The sequence below is a fragment of the Aythya fuligula genome, chromosome 1 (genome assembly GCF_009819795.1).
Source record: "Aythya fuligula isolate bAytFul2 chromosome 1, bAytFul2.pri, whole genome shotgun sequence".
NCBI lineage: Eukaryota > Metazoa > Chordata > Aves > Anseriformes > Anatidae > Aythya > Aythya fuligula.
In genome coordinates, this window is record NC_045559.1 from 21,155,333 (window position 1) to 21,178,286 (window position 22,954).

Below are 22,954 nucleotides of genomic sequence, written 5' to 3' on the forward strand. Positions count from 1 at the left end.
AGTTTAGATTTTTTATTTGCAGGTAGAACTGTCACTATTTCTTTGTGACTTTCAAAGAAACACTGTACAATCAAATAAGTACTTTTTTATATTTATAAAAATTGTAAGATTGTAGCAGAGAAAGTATTATCTATTTGTGTTGTTGATAGAATGTTCACACAAATACCACCAGTAAACAAACACATGAGATTTGGCAAGAGTAATCTCAGTGTATAAAAATGCCATACTTGTTGACAGCATTCCCAAAACCAAAAGCAAATATCCTAGTGAACCTGAGGGGCCACCCCTCACACATACATACCTTTTTCTAGCTTTATTTCCCCTCCCCAAAAGCAAAGAGGTGAGCTTTGCACCAGGTTCTGAACAAATTATTTGGTTTCAGATTAAAAAATAATGGACTTCAAAGTCTAGAGTCTTTCAAAAACACAAAAAACCACCACCACCATTCATCAGATATCAGAAATTAAAAAAAAAAAAAAAAAAAATCTATCACCATGGAAATTCTTGTATTCTCCAAAATCTACCCAACCATACATACAGTTTGGGTAGGAGGAAAAGACAAAGGGTATGGAGAATATCCCTGTCCATGTCACTGACAACAACGTTAAAGAGCAACTACATTCTTTATGTTTTAAAGCGAGTAAGGAAAATGAATGAAATGTAACATACTTAAAAATACATCTTCACGTGTGAAAAAACAAACAAACAAACAAACCTTTTCCTATCAGTATTAGCTCCAGTTATTTGGCTGATTGTTTCTGTTTGTTGTTATTTTTTTCATTTTGATTAGTGGATTTTGTGCTTGAACACTCCAAAAAAGTCTCTTCTTCCCTTAACAGCCCAGAAACTGCAGCTTAATGGGAGCAAATACCCTATTTTCACCTCCACAGTTAGAATGTCAATCCACATACTTGAGTTTCCACATAATAAAGACTTTTATTTATATAAAAGCAATGAGATGCAAAAGAACTTTACAACTCCTACAAAAGTGAAGTATAAGCAAAAAAAAAAAAATTAAAACTTGTACACATAACTTTACAAAAGCATTTTTATCAGTTACAGATTGCATAACTGCAGTTATAACAATCTCTTGCACATACATGAAGCCTACTGTATATTGTCATATTTTATTTAGCTATCAGCATAAATTGTTGTGAATCATTACCTTTGTTCCAATGGTATATTTTAAAGCAAGACTAAGATACAGATACCAACAGAAAAGACAGATGTATTAAAAATATTATCAACATATTTCACAGTGATTAGAAAGACATTATTTACTGTGTTATTCCTTGGCTCCTACCACTGTAACTATATTGCTGTTTATAAACTGAAAAGTTTGTAAGCCTTAATTCAAACAATTGATTCGTTGTATTGGATTGTACTGTATTGGCTGCATTTGCAGAATCGAAACTACTGAGCCATCTGCACCACAACTGCTTTCCAAGCTTTGTCTTTGTCAAAATCCTTTAAGGTATTATTGGAAACCTAAAAGGAAACAAATTTCAAACAAATGGAAACATGAAACAATGTTTTGGTTAAAAACTGAAGTTTAAGCAATTAAACATCTGAGACAATCTGGGAGAACATAAACATGAATGCTTACACCATAAACTCTTAAAATATTATACACATTGCAAATTGCATAGCTTTGTATATTGTGTGGTATACATTTACAATAGACAAATATAATAATGTAAATTTACATTTACAATAGACAAATATAATAATGTAAATTATATAATACTTCAGACATTTGGGCCAATGAAACTTCGCCAAATTCCTGTTTTAATCACATAACTCCAGCCCTCATAGTGCAACTGAAGCAAGATTTATCTACATACATGCAAGGAAAACAGCTTAAGGACACAGACTCCCGAAAAGCCAGAGACCTACACCTTTACCTGTAACATTATTCATGCGTTTAAATGCTACAAGGTAAGCAAAAAAGTGTTGCTTTTCTGGAAAAAATAAAAATGCTCCTTTTAGCATTTGACTTGCACTTAATTGATCAGGGAAAGCATACTCATGTAAATAATTCCCAGAAGAGAACTGTTCAGCCATGACATCACCTATGCTCAAAAATGTGACTTATAGCAGCGGTAATTCTGCTATGCTCCATCTTTTATACAGAACTTAATTCTCAGATCACAGATCCAAACAATCAGCAATCAACACTGAAAGCCTTCAGCAGCCTGAGGGGAACTTAATTCCACAGCTTGCACTTTCTATTACCAGCTGTGAAATAGCTCTACTGAAATTCAGTCCCTGCTTCCAGCACTGTCTATCCAGTGCTGTTTCTAGATGCTGTTTTCCCGATGCCCCTTTTAGAGCAGAGACTGAATCTGTCAGATCAGCCTTTCCAATGCTGGACCAGCCATAGAGCTAGGACCCAGTTAACTGGATGATTTACTCTGCCTTGTTCTTTAAGAATATAGTGCTTTGCTCTTTGGGAAGAGATGAGAAAAGCCTGAGGGCTAAATGTGCTGTACAGTGTTGTGCACTGTAGGAGCTGGATGTAATTAATCTCTGCAGACTGAAGAAAGCTGGGCTTCCCCAGTCCCTGGGAAAGCACTCTAGCCCTGAAATACTGTATAAAAAGTGGTAACAGTAATACTGGCACCACCATGCTCTAAAAAAGTATTTGCTAAATCTGTATCTGAAAGGATAGCTTAAGCATGGAAGTGCAGGAGGGAAATAGAGAATATCAATTCTGATCATGAACAACTTCAGCAGTGTAGTTAGGACATGGCAAGAGCTATGATACCATACACCCTCCTCTGCTCTCTACTTCTTACTGACCAGCATGGTGTCCTGGTTTCAGTTAGAACAGAGTCAGTTTTCTTCCTAGTAGCTGGTAGAATGCTATGTTTTGGTTTAGGATGAGAAGAGTGCTGATAACACCCCGATGTTTTAATTGTTGCAGAGCAGTGCTTATACTAAGCCAAGGACATCTCAGCTTCTTGCTCTGTCCTGCCAACAGGCAGGACATCTGATGTCATGCTAAACAACCATCTGATGTCATGCTAAACAATATATAGGGGTGGCTAGCCGGGGGAGGGGGCCGGACTGCTCGGGGTTAGGCTGGGCATCAGTCAGCGGGTGGTGAGCAATTGCATTGTGCATCACTTGTTTGTACATATTATTAGTAGTAGTACTATTATCATCATTGTATTATTATTATTATTATTATTATTGTTATTATTATTTTCCTGTCTTATTAAACTGTCTTTATCTCAACTCACGGGCTTCACTTTCCATTTCTCTCCCCCGTCCCAGAGAGGGAGGGGGGAGGGTGAGCGAATAGCTGTGTGGTGTTTAGCTGCCGGCCGGGTTAAACCACAACACATGGGTAGCCACTCATGCAGCTTGCCAAGTGTTGTTCCTATGCTCCACGTTCCTAACACTTCCCATTTGCAGCTTAGGGAACTTAGAACTAACTCGGCTTAGTACATTCATTCCCCTATAGCAGACCTTACTGAATATGACTGTACTGACTACTGTCACTCCATAGTCCAAAACTTCATCTTGCATTCAAAAGATTAAGTCCACTCCTTTCTTAATAGATGGCTATCCCATTGTCAGTGCACAGTCATGCAACGCATCCTCTTTTCTAAAGATTTGTGCTGACGTATATAAGTAACAACTATGGATTGTCATATGCAGTAGGACTACCATTTTATTTTAGTACTGTGATGGGCCTTGTCTGTAATTGGAAGCACATAATACAAATAAGAACAGATCGGGGCCTTAACCTTACAACTGTTTTTCTTGTAACAGGACTTGTCACAAATGTGATTTTGTCATGCCACAGTTATCATTTGACCAGCAAAACGTTATCTGTTTACATTGGAATTCACCACTATGTTCACATCTTTAGTTTTACACAGCAGCTTTTACTTGTGATCTGAGTTAACTAAACACAATTTTAATAAAGATTTTTATTTTTTTTTAGTGGCTATAAATACATACCTCTGTTGTTCTGTATTCTTGTTTTTTAACCTGTGACTCTGCCCAGGACAAATCTTGAAGTTTCATTTTTGTCTTGTAATTTACACATTGTATTACAGTTCCAATAGTAAGGCATGCCTGAATTAGCAGCATCAACATCAGAAGCAACAGTAGTACATCATAAGACTGCTAAAAATAGAGACATGGATATCTTCATTCTTTTGTTGCTACTTTAATAGGTAGATGTTAATTTTCCAACTGCATAAAAATACATACTTTAACAGCAGGTGGATAATTTTTAAAGATGTCTACAACTTGCATGATACTGAAGGATAAGTATCCAGAAGCTGTGAACAACAATGGAGAGGTGACACTGCTAATGGCAATCAGAACCTCAACCTAAATAAAATGAGACAATAAATGATAAAGAGGGACAAAAACAAATAACAATGTTGGTTTGTTAGCTGCATCTCCTTAAAGGAAGCATAACAGAAGTGCATAAAATTACACGAGACAAATCTTCGCAGCCATTTACATTATACAGAGATACAGAAACAAGCTTTGAATAAATTAATTTTCCTAGCCAAAACACTGCTGTTTTGTAATTAATTTTTCATTTAAGATGTGTGACAAGTCTTTTGTCTAATTTTAAAAATGTCTTTCATATGCAGATAGGGGAAACAATACCATATTTAGAGACCTAGTAAAGAAGCATTATTTATTCTTCAGTTTGTGTGAAACTATGAGAATTAACAGCATATACTGCAGACTTAAAACCTAAAATAACTATGCAAATAGATTTGAGTGCTCTGAGGCAATTTTATTGCAATACAATAGCAGCCTAGTTTTCATTCAAGTATCATCCTACAGGATCAAATTCTGACTTCAGTTGTGGTTATGCATCGTTACTGACTTAAGTATGGCTGCATGACTGTAACTTAGAGCAGATGTCTTAAGCAGACTTTACTACACATCTGGGACACTCATGGATTAAATGCACTCTACTGAACATTCTTTATTTTTGTCATGCAGATCAGGAAATTGTTTAAAATAGGCTCTAAGTCCAATACAGACTGCACGCCTAATTTTCTTCTTTCAGAAATCACAGCACATAATGGAAAGGACCTCAGCTGAAGAGCATGAAATCATTTCTGGGTGTACAATATGAAGTATTTCTTTTCCATTTAGCAATATCCATTCCCTAGGAACCAGTACAAAACCAAAAATAAACAACAAAAAATCCATAAAATTCTTTCCTAGAATTGATGGAAGACTCCAAGGGAGCTACTGGATTTCTTTTCAGGAATATCAACTTACACTCTTGCTATAAATTTCTGTTGTATTTGTAAAAGTAACTAAAAACAAGTGGGCAAATGCATATTACTACTCTCTAATGACAAAATCCATGGATTTTACTCACTTACCAGACATTTACTTGGATATTCAGCAGCCACATGACTTGCAATGGCACTTGGAAAGCACTAAATATAATACAAGACAATAAAGTTTACAAAATAAACATTTACCTACTGGAAAATTACACAATCTATAAGTTTGCAATAGTGATTCCCACTTGTTATAAATCACATCCTGAATTTCCTGAGCCATATATTTTTTTTATGACACCATTGGTAATCAATTACTTAAATGGATGTAAAACTAGTATTCATTTAACTTATGTTTAATGAGTTTCATGCATTAAACCTACACAGACTGAAATATTACCCACAAAGCTTGACGCTTCTGCATGAAAACCTAAGGAACCCTACTGAACTTTGTGAGTTCTGCATTCTGAAGAACTTATGTATTATCTTTTCCCACTTTATACTGAGGAATTTTCCAGACATAGGAGCCATATATAAATCTAGTGTTCACGGTCATCTTTCTGAACTTCTTCAGTTTGTTGCAAGCAGGGTAGCACAACATCCTTTATCACAGGATCATAGAATCATAGAATGGCTTGAGTTGGAAGGGACCTTGAAGACCATCTAACTCCCATGCCATGGACAGGGACACCTCCCACCAGATCAGGTTGCTCAAAGTCTCATTCAACCTGGCCTTGAACACTTCCAGGGATGGGGCACCCACAGCTTCTCTGGGTAACCTGTGCCAGTGCCTCATCAACCTCACAGTAAAGAATTTCTTCCAAAGAGCTTATCTAATTCTCCCCTCTTTTACTTTTAAACCACTCCCCCTTGTCCTTTCACTGCACTCCCTGACAAAGAGTTCCCCCCCCAAGCCTCCTCAAAGGCCCCCTTTAGGTACTGGAAGGTGGCTATAAGGTCTCCCCAAGAGCCTTCTCTTCTCCAGGGTGAACAACCCCATCTCTCTCAGCTTGTCTTCATAGGATAGGTGTTCCAGCCTTCTGATCATCCTCTTGGCCCTCCTCTGGACTTTTTCTAATACGTCCATGTTCTTCTTGTGCTCGGGTCCCAGAGCTGAATGTGGTACCTTAGGTGGGGTCTAACGAGAGCAGAGTAGAGGGGGAGAATCCCCTCCCTTGACCTGCTGGCCATGCTTCTTTTGACGCAGCCCAGAATACAGTTGGCTTTCTGGGCTGCAGGCATACATTGTCAGCTCATGTTGAGCTTCCCATCCATCAACACCCCCAGACCCTTCTCATCAAAGCTGCTCTCAATCCACAATCCATTCTCCACTCCTTTGTGGAGAATGAGTACTTGTGCTTGGGATCACCCCAGCCCAGGTGCAGGACCTGGCACTTGGCCTTGTTGAACCCCATGAGGTTAGCACAGGTCCACCTCTCAAGCCTGTCATGGTCTATCTGGATGGCATCCCTTCCTCCCAGAGTGCCAACCACACCACACAGCTTGGTGTCACTGGCAAAGTTGGTGAAGGTGCACTCAATCCCACCGTCCATGTCACTGACAAAGATGTTAAAGAGCACTGTTCCCAATATTGACCCCTGAGGAACACCACTCCTTCCTGATCTCCACTTAGACATTGAGCCACTGATCACAACTCTTTGAGTGCGATCTAACTCTTTGAGCCTTACCCACTGAGTCCATCCACCAAATCCACGTCTCTCCAATTTAGAGACAAGGATATCATGGGAGACAGTACCAAATGCTTTGCACAAAGCCAGGTAGACAACATCAGTTGCTCTTCCCCTATCTACCAATGCTACAACCCCATCATAGAAGGCCACCAGATTTTTTGGGCGTGATCTGCACTTAGTGAATCTGGATTGGCTGTCACTAATCACCAGACAACGTGGCTTCACTGAAGGCAGATTGTGCCCTTAGTGCTTTATGAATGCACTGCTCCTAGGTGCAGGCTATTACTTGTTACAAGGATTACCAACAAATTTCAGATTTTTAAGACCATTAATGTTGATGGGATACAGGTAACAACCTAAGGATGCTACCACACTAAAATTATACTCAACTTTATATTTTGCAGCCTGAAATATTCTAAAATCTGGGACCTGTTTGACAGAAAACTTCCAATACTCTTGTTTTATTTCTCACTTCCATCTTGTAAATCAAAATAGAACAACCACATTACATAATATATTAAGTATAATGAGAACTTTCTAGTAGGGAGAAAAAAAGAAAAATCAAAGGCATTGTTTAAAAGAGTACATCGATTTTGTTCGACTTACAGCAACTAAGATCCAAAAGAATGTTACCGAAAGATATGGACCTGAGACTAGAACATCCATATTCAAAGCAATTATGCCACCAAATACTGATGAAATTCCAATAATCACCTCAATTACCTAAAACAAAGTAGAGCACACACATTATTAACAGTATATTTGAACACTAAACTTCCTTTTTGCATATAGAAAAGAACACAGTGGAAGAAAAAAAAAAAAAGAATGCTTTTGTGCCATTAGATATGCAAAAAGTCAAAGTTTTGCAGATATAAAATATGGCAAAATGCCTGCTGGCTTACATTGAAACAAGATTAGCTTCATTATACATATTTATAGTCTCATTTATTAGCTCCACTAAACAGTTCAGTTCACAATATTTATCTTTAAGTCATTAAGTAGCCTTTTTCCTATTGTACAGGGCTGTTACCATTTATCTTGCAATATTGTAAAAGGAAGCATTTTAGGATGTATCTGGTATTTCTGCCTCTAAATCCGTTCTTTCAGTTCTTACCTACATTGAACTGTTCCTGACTTTAAAGGAGTTTAGCACTTAGAACAATGAAATAACAAATTGATTTAATGAAAAAACAAAAACAAAAACAAGTACTTACTGAGTATGACTTCAGAATTCGAGTAGGAAAGCTGACATTGCTTGTAACAATGGTACTGTCATATGCAGTATTCTAGAGGGAATAAAAATCATGATTGAGAAAACATGCAAAGCAATACATTTCTTCTAATATCCTGTAGAACCTGTTACAGATCCTACAGATGGTAGGCAATGTCTGGTTGGCCCACCAGAACCACCAGTGACACACTGTAGTGTTTGCCAGTGTTAGACCATCCGTGTCAGAGTATTGAAAATAAGTGAGGTAGTTCCACATCAGCTGTTTTCCACCTTTAAAATACATATTTCGTTCCTGATCCTTCCAAAGTTCTTTCAGATTTTCAGAAATCTTTCAGAATCTTTCAGATTTTGCAGACATGGATAAACAGTAACTGAAGGAGGACAGTTTACAACATGACTTTATCTAGCAAGCAATGCTTCCACTGGAACACACTGTAAGCACACACATTTTCTTCATTTTTAGGTAAAGGAAATAATGTAGAAAAAAGGTGTGATTTGGAAGAGTGATTATGAGCAAAGACAATTTTATCTATAGCTCCAAACTGGGGGTGGGAACTAGATGATCCTTGAGGTCCCTTCCAACTCAGGCCATTCAAGGATTCTATGAAATCCTGAAGACAAATTCATTGTCCAGACACCACCAAATCAGCATACTGGACAGATATTTCTGCTTCATGCATCAAAAAGGCATTGCTTGCATACATACAAGTCACAGTATTCTAATGTTTCATACCTCATAAAGTTTTGTTCTACAAAATATAAATAAAACATTTGCCATGCCTGTTCATAAAATATTCACACAGCCCCATGGTGCATAATTGCAGTAGTTCATTTTGCAGAGGGTTCATTGAACTCTTAAAGACAGAAGAGACTATCACTGTTCAGTACAGTATGTTTAATTACTGTCTAAATCTAGTTTTATAATGTTCAAACCTAATTTTACCATGAAATATGATATGATACACTGAAGTCACCAGTAACTTGTCAACATACATAATATAAGAAAAATCTAATATTTTTTAGGTTATTTAGAAAAAACAGCAAAGTACAATGAATTCCAATTTTAAGGGTACCTACTTTCTTTCTCATACAGCAGTCTTCAGTAGATCTAGCTGAAATGATCACGGTAGTTGCCATGAAGATTTCCAGCAGAATAAGCAGAATCAAGTTGAAATTTATCTGTCAGTGGAATTCCAGACAGAAGAGTTATATCTTCCATATTAACAGTAAACAAGGGGGTGGGATCCAGCTGTCTATTTTCTCTGACATTTAGATGTATCTATTAATTAGATACTTTTTAATATATTTTTTATTTTTTATTTTTGATGAATTTCTAGGACAGCACTTAGTTGCCTACACAATACTTAGAATGCCTAACCTGAGAAAGATGTTTATTTCACTTATGGAAATAATCTGCCTGAAGAATAGTGCATTATTGTCTTCCAAAAGACAGTGTTAACACATGGGGGATGTTACTAGGTACCCTTGCATTTTTGCAGAACCTCTCATGTGAAACCAGAACACTGCTGCAAATCATGAAAGATTCACAGGAACAGAAAGAAGACAAACAAGAGGGAGTTTGACTAGCCCAGGGGCTAAGGAAATCCACTGGGAGAGAAGGAGGGCCACAGGCTTCCAATCCCTACACCGCAAATCACGCAATGCTGAATGAAAACGCATTCCAAAGAACTGGGCTTTTCCAAAGGCTCTGTGTTCTGCCTCATGCTAGTAAAGCACTGATGAACACTCTTCGTGATTTTACAACTCCTGCAGGTCTAACAGATTACGTTATTGTATAAAAACACGGATGCTGCCATTCCTCCTGCCATTGTTCATCTTCAAGACATGACTGTGAATGGAATACTTAATGTTCTCTTTGGATCCTTATCTACCTCTTTTCGTGAGACAACACCTGCTCTACATGGGTTTGATTGATCATTCTTAGAGGCACGCAAGTTAGGCAGTGTAGATCTCCCTGTGTAAGTCTTCAGAAGCACCATGTTTTTCCAGTGGCAGCCCAAGAAAATATGTGATGGTTAGGTCTGGCCACTGGGCAAAGTACCGAAAGTTTAAGGAGAACTAACCCCATTCAGAACCAATATAATTGTAGCAAACTGTTGTTCTTTGAACTATACTGTTTCTTCACGTCAAACTGGTTTCTCGGATGATCAAATCTAAATTCTCCTTTGACATGCATCTTGCAGTGTAGGTTTTGGGTTTGTTTGCTTGCTTGCTTGCTTTTCTTTTGATGTTTTGAAAAAGTTCATACGTGGCAGATTTGAGAGGCTTTTTGTACTGAAATTCATCCTTCTCAAAAAACCACAACTGTGTTCCTTGCAGGACACAACAGACTGTACAGTTGTGCTAGAGCCACAAACAGCAATAAATATCATAGTGGTAAGCTTCTAGGAAAAGTGCTAGCTGAAGAATAAAGATGTTATTTGGCAAAAGAAGAGGTGTCAAACATGTGGCCTGCAGAACAATTTAATCCAGCCTGTAAATTCCCATGATTTAGATGTGTTTTGACACATAGCACTGGTACTGACGTGGGCTGGCAAGGCCACGTTATACAGTGCAGTGCCAAATAGATACACAAGTTTGGGTCCAGAAGCACCATAACTACATGGACACACTAGCACATTTACAGTTAGCTATAAGAAAATAACAGAAATTGAAGAAAAACAGTAAATAAAATCAAAATTTTAAAATTTAAATTTTATCATTCCAGTATTTTTTCTGATATAACGTGTCTAGAGTATCAGAGTATTCCATTTGCAAAATTAATTCAATGCCCTTAGACTAAAGTAAAAATATCAACAGTTTTGAAGTTTGGTTGTAGTTTTTAAACAGAAATACAGCTAAAGCTAGAAGTAAATACCTTTTCAAACCATATATAACAATGGAAAAATCAATGTTAGATTTCAAAGTACTATAGAAAACTCTCTATAACTACCATTCCAGATACACAGAACCATGTAAGCTACATCTGCAACCCTCTTCTGTGACTAAGGAACACGCAAGTGCATCTGGGTAGAAAACAGTGGATCATCACAAACTTAATTCAAGTTGCTCTGAACCTGCAGCAGGTAGTAAAAATGTGGTTTATATGTAAAACATAGAACTCCATTCAAAATGTACGTGGTTTAATTTCACTATAGTTGTTTAAACATACGTTAATATGATTTGAGATATCTTACAGATATTCCAAGCCATGTCCACAGGTCTGACAAATAATGTCTGAGTACCTAAAGAATACTGACGCCCTACCTGGAGCAAGGCAGGATGAGCCGCTCCACAGCTAACTGGGACACACACTTATAGTTAGGTAACCAAACCAAGCACCTACACTCCAGCATCTCCATGCACTCTTATCTTCTAAGCTTCCACTCCTGTCGGTGGCCATGCCGTCCATGCAGACAGCAGAGGGCGCCCAGAAAGCTACTCAGCCAACCATTTGGGGTTCAGTACCTTTTTATTTCATTACCTTTCATTACCATTACTGGCTGCCAGTGCCAGCAGAAATACTGAATCATATTGAACATGCTTGCATGAATGGTAAGGGGCACGGTGAGTCCCCTGGGCCCGCCTTTCCTGGGCAGACACAGTTCCCCGCTGACAGGGCCTTTATCCTGTCTACACACCAGTGGAAGGGAACGTCAAGGAACTCACTAGGCCTGAGACACACTTCTCTTCTCGTCTCTCCCAAAACACACAGACTGTTTGCTAATATTTGAAGTTTCTACCAGGAAAGGAAGTTAAAGGGGATAAAGGCTGTACCCTTCTGCCTGGCATATAATTCATTCAGTCCTAACAGCCTAAGGCACTTGAAGTGTGGTGGGGGAAATTTATGAGGGAACTGCTCAATAAGCTACCAAGGGTTGTACAAAGAATTGACTGGTGTAATCTGGCCTTAGATACGCACAGAACCCAGAGGAACACATCCCATCAATCACAGGGACAAATCTCCTATATCTAAAGCCAATACCACTTGAATTCCAGTGACCTGACTGTCCAGTGTTAAATCTCCACACCTCTTACTGACCTCAATACCTGGCTCCTGAAAATCAGGCCAGCTGCACAGAAATCAGGCCAGCTGCACAGAAATGTGAACCTGGAATTAGTTACAAACTTTAAAAGCAGGTTTATAAGTATTGACCTAATATTCCCCACATTTCATGGGGAAGCAAACACAATTAATTTAAAAGTTCAACATCTGTGAAATCTGGAGCTAACCAGATGTTATTAAAATAGCACATCTAGCTAAAGCAAACTGCCTGTATTATTTTTCTGTTAAAAAGTCTTTTGTTAGTAACACCAATTTAGATCTCCTATATTATTACAGGGAGCTATTATTATTGCTGAGCTATTACTATCACAACAGCTGATACAATGCTTGGAGAAGAAATGAACAATAGCAGATGATAGCAGTCATTAACCTTCATACGAAATGTATGACGTAGTTGGATCAAGCACTGCTGTTCTGTGATAGAGCATTGATCAAGAGTAAGTATTTATCAAAAGTATATTTATCAAAAGTAACAGTAACACCTACTGCTATATTACTCATTCTTACACATCATATTCTTATATAGTGTAGAGGATTCAGAACATTTTACCATAGAAAAAAAAAAATAAAATATATATATATATAGTTTTACTTTTTGGTTTAGCCTGCCAAAGACAAGTGTTAAAAGGTTGTGATTCCAAAACAGAACTTTTCCCAGCATGAAATACATGTGCTTTGAATAACATTTGCAGCTGCCTTCTCTTTGTTGATGATGTATGGGGAAAATGTTCATCAAAAGTTTCTTTCCTCGTGACCTCAGAAGCAAAACTATACACTGTAGAAGATCCAAGAAAGGATTACACTTAATCTGAAATGTCCTAGAAGTACCACTTTTTGTGACACACTCTCATGTCAGTAGAATTCAACCCTGAAAATTGACTTATCTACAGCAGAGGTACTAAATCACTATTTTCACTTCTGATCCTACTCTATTTAAAATATATATATATATATTAGAAATTACTACAGTTAACAGAAAAGTAAACAGTCAGGTGATTAAACTGGATCACCTTTGAACATCTAATTTATGCTTTTGAACTGGAAATACAAGACAGGAAAGTCATTTCTATATTAATCTCCAGTAAATTAGCGGTACTGTGCATCTTTTATCCATACAAGGTTTTATATCCAATGTCAATTTTCAGGTCTTCTCTTACTCCAAAAGGTAAAGTTACTGCTTAGACAATCTCTCTAGATTGAGAACAGTGTAGTTACATGTTATCTCCACCTTTTTTTTTTTTTTTTATGAGGATAAATGTAGCATTAATTAGTAATTGTTTAGGTAACTTACATTTATAGCTGATGGATTTAGGACAAGTTTGCATCCAAACCAAATTAAACATGTTGTTGTAACCGCAAATGTAGAGACAAACAGAATCTGAAAATTGGGTATCTGTAAAACAGGTTTAGAAAGGGTTTCTCTCTCATTTTAGCAACAGGTGAAAAAAAAATATATATATATAGTTGCCAATAAAAATCTCATACTTACCACATTAATTTTATTTCTTGCTATAGCAAAGCTCACAACTGCTGAAGGAATACACTGGGAAAATTAAGAGAGAAGACTAGTGGGATATTCTGCACAAAGAATTTTATATACTTTTCTATACATGGTTTTTATTGGGTCTGATTTAATATTACAGTTAATAATTGGACAAACATAAGATCTGAAGCTCTGAGGAAAGACTGTCCCTCTTGTCTGAGCTCATTAATTACATTTGGTATCTGAGGATTACCAGAGGATTAAAAGAGCCTTCCATAACCCTCAGTTTTTACTAGCTATCCAGCACAATGTGATGAGTAAAGGAAAGAAAGAAAGTCTTTCACGAGGCATTTCACGTCTTTGTTAGTTCAAATTAACTCTAGAAGGCATGAGATCCTTAAACAGGAAAAGAAAAACACAACTACTCCTAGACTTGGCCTCTACATTCTTTTAAAAAGAGAGCGTCATGGTTGTTGAAACTAGAATTTGGCCAATCTCAACCACACAGTTCCAAAGAACTTTGTAAAAACTGATCTGCTGCATCACATTACATTTTACTAACAGTGCGTAGGACCTCCACATTACTTTCACTAGGAAACTTTCACTAGTGCCCTGCACCAAAACTGATATGTTACTATTACAGATCCAGCTCTATTTTCCACAAATATGTAATGTTGGCAACATGTTGATAAAAAAAATAAAAATATACTAAAATTATTGAAAAGATTTCCATGTTAAAAGATCAATTGTGTAACAAATGCTGCATTTCTTCACTAATTATCTTTTTGCACATCTGAGCAGCGATGGTTAACAATGGAACCACTACAAATAGATTAACATGGACATTTAAAATTTTTGGCAGCACTTCCTTAACACCTAACCATCCTATATTTAACCTCATCAAAAGATACATTTCAGTCCTGGATGCCCCTGAGTCTCTAGAACATCACTTGATAATGTTTAGGTGACTGAATTCTACTCCTAGTCAAGATAGCCAATAAGGTCTAGAGAGCAATGCTGCTCTTCCCGAACGAGCCAGTGGTCATTTATAGAGCTATACAGCTCTCTAGGCTCTTCCACCTGCATTGCCTCCATTATCTTTGGAAATTCTCAATAAATACAAGGTTTAAAGAGACAAAATTTGGGGCAGAGAAAGGTAACTCCAGTAACTCAGTAACCATATTAATGTTGCAGAGCATAACAGATGAGTGAAGTCATTAGCTTCAAAAACTGCTTCAGCTTTATTCTAACACCTCCAGCAGAAGCCTAAGTGCCAACTCATTCATGGAACAACTCCTGGGACTTGTTTAAAATAAAGCATTAGCCATACATCTAACTTAAAACAATTGCCGTACATCAAACTTAAAACAAATCCACAGGTCAAGTTGCCAAAAAAGCAATGGTGGAACAGAATCATGCCATGAACAAAGCAAGTACATCAGAACAATCTTATGCACAAAGATCTACAGTGTAGGTTAAGCATATATATAAATACATAAGTAAGACAAATATGATTTGGATATTATCACAAAATATACCGAAAAACATAAAACTTTGAAATACAATCTGAAATACTTCTTCAAGTAATCAGGCAAGAAATTCCCCATATATAAAGCAGTGCAATTTCTTTAAAAACCAGGCACAGAGAAAACATTAATGCAGATAATTACTGGCTGCCCATGGTAATCTGGTTAACAAAACTGGCAGCACAAATCACTGTTTGTGAAAATGGCTATTCCCTTACCCATGGGATGAAAACTCACTTAATGAACTAACTGTTAAATAAGATTGTATCTTCCATAAAGTTAGTAGTAAAAAGACAGATGAAATAAAAAGAAACGAAATCCACAAAAAATATTTACTGATTTTGCTGTCAAACAGCCACAGCAAATAATTAAGAATGCTTACTGAACCTGCTGCACAACGTAAATAATCCATTTCAGATGGAAAAATATTTCCCAGATACAGCGAAAATCCAGAAGTAATAAGGAGGCAAGTCTGCAAAGCAACAAATAATATAAATTAATACAAATAAAACTATTTGTAAAAGAGAAGTCAGGAATTCCTTTCAAATCGAGCTACTGATGTACATGTAATAATGCAGTCTTTGTGTTAATAATTTTGAAGCAAAATATCAAAACATGTTGAGTTCTGAAAAATATATTTTGCTGCTAACCAAGACCTAATACTGAATAATACAAGCATGTTTGAATCAAGTACTGCATCCTGAGCTGGCAAGTACATAAGGAAATGATCAAAAGGTAATTGCAGATGGTTCAACAGCAAAAAAAAATGTCTCAGAAAATAGCTAAGCCTCTACTTTACATTGTTTGGCTCCACCAACATTCATGATTTATGTGGGCAGCCTGGCAATTACCAATGAAAACACAGTAACAGGAATAATATTAGGATATATTGATGAAGGTTCTTCCACCTATTTTATTGTCTCCCTCCAAACTCCCTTACCACCTTCATCTAGTGGCATAACCATAAATGCTCAACTCCTGCTGTTCCCTTGCCAACCATTCTATTTATTCCATAATTGTATCTGAGTTAAACTTCCAGCATTAAATGATTTATTCTCTTTGCTTGTTTGTTGTTTGTTTGTTTTCCTCTGAGTATACATTTCTTCAAAGGGGTTGGAAAAGATGAGACAGAATGGCTCTTCTTTCTTATTTGGATATTTTGTTCATGTCACAAAGTTCTTGGGGGGGAGGGGGAGGGTCTTTAAAAAGTCCTCATCAAAAGACAGATCAGAGAAAATAAGGACAGCATATGTGTGTATGAGCGCACACATTCACACAGAGCTAAGGCACACTGGAAGAACAGTATTTATAGAACACAACTTGAAATAGTGCTTGAAGCATACTGAATTGTTCTCCACAAGAAGAGCCTATACCCTCAGCCACTTTGATGTCAATCCATATATACATCGCAACTGCTGCCCTGAATATGTGTCTTTTCGCCATGGAAGGAAATGCTTCTGTTGCTTAGCATACAGACACCGAGAAAATTTAATGCAAAGAAAGCCAGCTCTTAATTTGCTCTTTCTTTTTGTGTAACAGTACATCTGAACGGAAACCCAAGTTTCACAGATTGTCAGGATGGAAAAATGTTCAGCTGTTTCCTCGAAAATAAGGCACTACTTTTACTCGCTGTGCAAAAATAAGTTATTACTGTATTAACAGTGAAACATATTAGATCTTACAAGAATTATTCTTTAAAACACACCAGATGACAGAAAAAGAAAAAAAAAAATGACTTATTTGTAATTGCTATAATGAACTTTAATTATCTTGGCTCAGAACATGGAGTAACACAATGCATATGCAAGATCAGTGTCCGGTGACTCTAGAGCAATGACACAAAAATTCAAACCACTATGACATTCATGTAAGACACAGAATATGTCACCTACTACATGAAAATTACATCAAATAACTCCATGACTATTGAAACAGAAGAACTCAGCAATTAAATATCATATACATTTTTAATGCCAAAATGCTATCATGGCAAGTAAAGTACTTTCAATATTTAAAACCATCTTAAAATAAGGCATATGATCAGGATACTTGACAAAAAGGCATTGCTAATACATACAAATGGATTAATACTTAAAACCACAACAATCACTCTATTTAATATTAAAGACAAAAATCAGCCTTTGCATAGCATATTTAATTAGTGCAAAATGATCCAAAGAATACAATTAGTTATTTAAGAGCTACATTATAAATTTACAAAATATGTTGTTTTCTGTACAAATGTTTATATTCAACACCATCAGTGATGAAATTGTGACTTCTCTAATGATCCACAAGAGGATAAATTCCAGGGTACTAAGACCTCCCTTACACTTTTAAATTTTCTATATTCAGAGTACTTACGCCCATCAGTAAAGAAAAGATCCATGTTCTGTAAATAAAGCATGGATGGAGCCGCTTTGATAGCTGAAGGTCACTGGATTTGATATCTGCTACATAATTTCCATTCTCTTGCTTTCCCCGCTCCAAAGTCGGCATTCTGTCATAGCTAAATTCTTCTCTGTAACCTTCTTCCCTGGTCATAACACTTCGCAAAGGCAATTAAATAATAATGGCAATGCTAATGATGAGGAAAGAACAAAAATATAACTTAGTTTCTTCACATATTCAGATCAGTGCTCAGCTATTTTTTTGTCTATTTGAGATAAAATTAAAAAAGTAGTACTAGTACTAAGCTGTGTTGAAATATGCAGGTTTACAAGAACTTATTTGCACACAGTAACTAAATTACATCCTGTAGCCACGGTTCATAATAATACAGTATAAGTACCAACAAAATGAAAGTTTGTACATCTGCAACACCTTAGTAGACTTTTATTCTAAGATCTAAAAAATATCTTTGGAAGTAACTCTATAAACAAAGTATTCCCCCCCCCCCCTTTAAAAAAAATATGGAGGACAGAAAAAAGATTTTTAAGCATGCTTAGATGTTAACATTTGATTGTAAAACTTATTGGGCATCTAAAATGACAGACCTCACTATGACTCCGAAGAACTCATATATCACAGTAACTCAGCTACAGCAAACTTTTTCTAAAAGTTACCAAGTATCAACCATTTTGCTTGTTCACTTTGCCCTTTTCTGTTCATCCCACTGCTTGCCAATCTGTTCAAATACCTTGAGTACCTTGCATTAGAGCTCCTGCACATTTTTCCAACAGTTAAAAACCTTCGTCCTTACCTTTGGCTGAGAATTTAACTGTCAGTTTGAAGGAGCCTTGTGAACACAGCTGCCCGGACACTTTGTGATCTTCTCACCGCTCAGTGAGTCATGCCGTCTTGGAAAAGTTCTCCCTTACACTTTGGCTTTCAACAACATCTATTCAGACAGGGAACAAAAGCACAGCAAAAACTTCGGTTAGGCCAGGGAACAGGAAAATGCCTCCTGAATTTTAATTAACAGAATACACTAGAAAATGACCATACTACGCACATACAGATCTGCTTCCAAATCAGACCAACAAATGGAAAAAGTTTCAAATATCTTTTTTAATCAAGTACTACCCCTTACTTGACATCTTAAATAAGACCTTCCTCATAGTTTACCAGTTTTATTTATTATCGTAGCCAGTGATAACAATATTCAACAATCTGGTTCTTGTTTCAAAAGAGCAAAAGCTGCTCAGAACACAGTGTTATTTTATAACACCCTACAGATACAAATTCAAGTATCCCAACAAGTTGGGAAGTTAAAAGTTTGAAACTTACCAAGAATGCTATCTTCACTGTAGAACTCTTCTTTACCTTTTTCTACTAACCTTAGTTTTCTGGAGTGTTCCGACAAAGCCTGCACACTGGAATCGAGCTGCCGTTCACACTTAGAGAGCACTGTGATGGCTACGCAACGTACTTAAAATCTAGCAGGCGGCAGTGACATGCATCGGCCAGCGTACATTGGATCCAGTCCTCTTGCTTATTAGGCTATAAAAAAAAAAAAAAAAAAAAAAAAAAAAAAAAAAAAAGAGAAAGAATGCTTTTATCTTGAAAATGCTGGCACCTTGACAACTGCAGCAATGACAGGGTCTTTTGTGTACACTTTAAACACTGTTGTGCCCAAGCCACAATTAGATTTTCAGGACTCTGAAGAGCATCACCTTTTAAAGTATGCTAAAAAAAACTTTAGAACAGCACTGCTTTTCAATTTGTACTGACTGTAGATTTTGTTCTTCTCAAAATGCCAGCCAATACTGAAAAAATATCAAATGTTACAGTTGGAATAGGCTGAAACTTGGAAATTAATCATGCACTATACAAAGCTGTAAACTGTGCTAGAAAAGGGCAAAAAAAAAGAAACCGTAGCCTAGCAAAACTGTCTTAAGCAATTAAGCCCTTCTGTTCCTCTGCTCACAGAAGACACTATAGAAATATTTCCATTCTCTGAATCCTCTCCAAGACTACGTTTTAATGGAAAATGGATAGTGCTTACTTCACGTCTTTTTCAAGGGCTGTTAGGTACTAATAGTATGGACTTGCCCTAAGATTAATTACCTCAGATATAAAACAGGATCATATTTTATTCCTCTAGACCATTCATGTCAGTTTAGGGAGGTGTTTCTTCTATTTTTTTTTTGTTTGTTTTTGTTTGTGTTTTTTTAATTATTATTTAAATACGCAAAGCTGGTGAGATATTTAGATATTTATTTCATCTAATCTCTTTCAGTAAAACTGAATTTATAATGTCCCATGTCACTGAATGGAGCAGGGATCAACAACACCAGGAATCTTTGTTCACAATTCCAAGTCTCCCAGCCAGTATGGAACCTGAAAGCCCCCTCGCTCAAGCATAGCACTACAGTGTTTCCTCAGGTTACAGTGAAATTCCTTCTTCCCCCTTCCCTCTGCATTTCTCAGTATTTGCTGGCTTGCAGAGAGGCTCAGTATGTTAATACGGTACCCCCTGCACTTTTCATCAGTGTCAGCAAAAAAGCAACTAACCTTCAGCCTTCAGTTTCTACTCAAAACCTTTTTCTGGGGATCTTAAGTTCCCTTAATTTCATGTTTCTGACTCCATTCAAAGTCTTGGGTCATTTTTATACATACACAAAAGGCACAAGGCAAGATCTGGTAGTCAGAGCCCAAGACACCTAGTAATATTAGGTGCTGTACAAAGGTGCTGGATTAAGAGATTCTTCCTAATTCTAACAGGTGCACAGGAAGCCTACATGAAGACTGCAGACGACATAACAATGCCAACAAAATGTTCCAGGCTTCTGAAAAGGGTTTACGAATTAAGCATGTTTATTCTAAATTAGGTTAAAAGATAACGCAAGATGACAAACAAATCAAATGGTGAGAGGCTACAAAGAACTTAACAGCTAGAAATGACCACTGAATGGGATCAAACTCCTGAAGCAGCTGTAGCAGATGCTGGGCCATTTGCCAGGGCTGTGCCATGATAGATTCCCCACAGTAACCACCAAAGAGAAAAATTAGGTTGAAGATTATATTCGACTTGCCAAAGGACAATGTGATAAATAGGTACATAAACTTGCTATACTAATAGGTTTATATTGCTAAAGAACAAAAAAGCATTTTAACCTGAGGCAGTTTCCCTACCTGTGAACCCAGGGTCACGCCTTTGTTACGATTTGTAAATGCAAAAATATATAGCCCTGGTGAATTTTATTTTTATCATGCTAACTAACTCTTCCTTTAACTAACTCAGATGAGTTTTTATTAGCTCCCTACATATATATATTATATATGTACACACACATATTAATGTTCTGATTCAGTTTCTGATTCCTATATATAATACATAAGGAAATACACACTATTTATATATAATACAGTATAAACACTGTATTATACGTAACATACGATATGTATATATAATAGTTACCTATGCATTCTTTTACACTTTATTTAATTATACTATTGTAACTTATTATCTATATTTCCTGTGTAGTGTTTTCAGGTCTTTTAAAATCATCTTTTTGAAGTATTTTGTTTCTCTGGAGCCTGTTCCTAAAACTTTCATTTCCCAGATTATGTCTTGGGACATGTAGAGAACCAAGAGCAAAATACAGGCCCAATAGCTTCAAAGGGATGTCTTGTGTCCCAGTATAACATATATTTCTTTGGATTTTTTTCCGTCTTTCACACAAATCATCATTTGAAGAGTTCACACCAGTTTGATCAGTATATATACTATCCAATTTATGCTACTGAAATATTAAATACTTCTATTTGTATGGATGCAGTAAACAAACACATCATGTTCACATTTAAAAGGACATCCAGATTAAATACTTGCCTTTTTCGCCTTGCAGGAAAGTTCCTGAGCAGCACAATCAACCTGTGAAGGCTTTTATAAACTATGTCAGGAACAGGATCTTCAGACAGGCATTTATCTCTTTCTAAAGAGATCGGTGGCTACAGACACTCATACTCACACATCCCGCCTCCCAGTAAGCATCTCCCCAGTTACTCCAGAGCAGGACATGGCAACCCGTGTGTAGTTACTGGTAACCTGAATTCCCTCCAGCCTAGGAACCAGACACAACTCTGTAAAAGCGTCAAACAGTCTGCAGCGCACTCCTAGCCCTTCCCTGCCTAAATAACGCTGAGCTAACCATCCGAACAGAAAATAAAAGGTTGCCGAAGACAACCACGACTCCAGTCTCAGAATCTGATGACAGACTACACCACCTTCCTCCAACTAACAGCCGTAAAGCAGTTTCCCATAGAAGCGTAAGCTGCTCTGCCAAACCTCCTGGAACCGTCTCCTCCATCAGCCTCGTGTGGCTCTTCCCACTGATGTTACCAGGATGCTGAGCTCACCAGCTCAGGAACTGCTTTGTGAAACACTATTTGTTAAATAAAATTTAAAGGGGGCTTACACCAAACGCCTAAAGCAGGCTGCATGAGGAGAGCTGGTAAAAAATATCAAATAATGAAATGGTAAGCAACAGTCAGTCAACCTTTATTTCCTCTAGAGCCACAGCAGCTCCTATATTAATGACAGGAGGACAAACAACACTTGTTTTTGCTGTTCACCAAGTTTATAATGCTCTAGAGCTTGTTCTGTTGCTTTGACATTTGCTTCTGCTGATGCTACAACTCAGTAGTATGTTATTTACATGTGTGTACTCTCCCACAGTCTCTATGTCATGTCAGTAGGTTCCATGCCACTCTCCCAGGGGCAAACATGGGCACTGATGGCAGCCCTCAGGCCAGGCCAGACAAGGGTTTTGCCTGGTCAGTAACTCCTCATTTACAGAAATCCAGAAAACCCATTGTGCATGTCCACAATCAGGCTGCATCCCCTGAAGCCTCCAACAGAACGCATGCATTCTCTACTTGAGGATTTGTATAATAACTCTGTAACACATCAACTTTAATGTCATAATACATCAACTTTATTATCTCCAAGGGACAGGGAACGAAACCTCATTTCCCTTTACCCCCCTCCCCGCCTACAGCGCCCTCCACAAAATGGCGCCGCGGGCTGCCCTAGCGTTTCACGGCCCCCGGGCACGCGGCGGCGGCTGTGCCACGTGACCGCGAACCAGCGACGTGATTGGCTGGCGTCGTGTGGGGAGGGAGCGGGAGGGCGCTGAGGTGGTGGTGTGGCTGTCCCTGTCCGTGTCGTTGTCGTTGCTGTCGCTGTGTGTCGGAGCGCGATGCTGGGGCTGCTCTCCAGGGTGCTCGCCTTCTT

At 37.5% G+C, this 22,954-nt stretch overlaps 1 protein-coding gene across 4 annotated transcripts; it reads right to left on the minus strand.

The window, feature by feature from the left end:
- Positions 1-704: 704 nt before the first annotated feature.
- Positions 705-19,209, minus strand: MLC1 (modulator of VRAC current 1). Of its 4 annotated transcripts, none has more exons than XM_032191701.1 (13): positions 19,053-19,209; positions 18,476-18,613; positions 17,638-17,854; positions 15,656-15,745; positions 13,754-13,807; positions 13,556-13,657; positions 9,276-9,377; positions 8,182-8,253; positions 7,574-7,690; positions 5,376-5,432; positions 4,228-4,350; positions 3,973-4,140; positions 705-1,488 (listed from the first exon to the last, which is right to left on the minus strand). In XM_032191701.1, exons 3-13 carry the CDS (start codon positions 17,815-17,817, stop codon positions 1,414-1,416), a joined length of 1,140 nt encoding a protein of 379 aa, XP_032047592.1. In that variant the 5' UTR covers positions 17,818-17,854; positions 18,476-18,613; positions 19,053-19,209; the 3' UTR covers positions 705-1,413. The 4 variants fall into 4 exon arrangements, with proteins under 4 accessions (XP_032047592.1, XP_032047601.1, XP_032047583.1 ...); XM_032191710.1 differs by having other exon boundaries at positions 3,973-4,137; positions 19,003-19,209; XM_032191692.1 differs by having other exon boundaries at positions 19,003-19,209.
- Positions 19,210-22,954: the final 3,745 nt, after the last annotated feature.

Excerpts from the sequence above, each read along its gene's own strand:
- MLC1 (XM_032191701.1), bottom strand. The coding sequence starts at position 17,817 with ATGACCAGGGAAGAAGGTTACAGAGAAGAATTTAGCTATGACAGAATG. Across the intron at positions 13,658-13,753 it reads CAAGAAATAAAATTAATGTG|ATACCCAATTTTCAGATTCT; the intron begins GTAAGTATGAGA and ends CCTGTTTTACAG. Across the intron at positions 4,141-4,227 it reads ATTATCCACCTGCTGTTAAA|CAGTCTTATGATGTACTACT; the intron begins GTATGTATTTTT and ends CTCTATTTTTAG.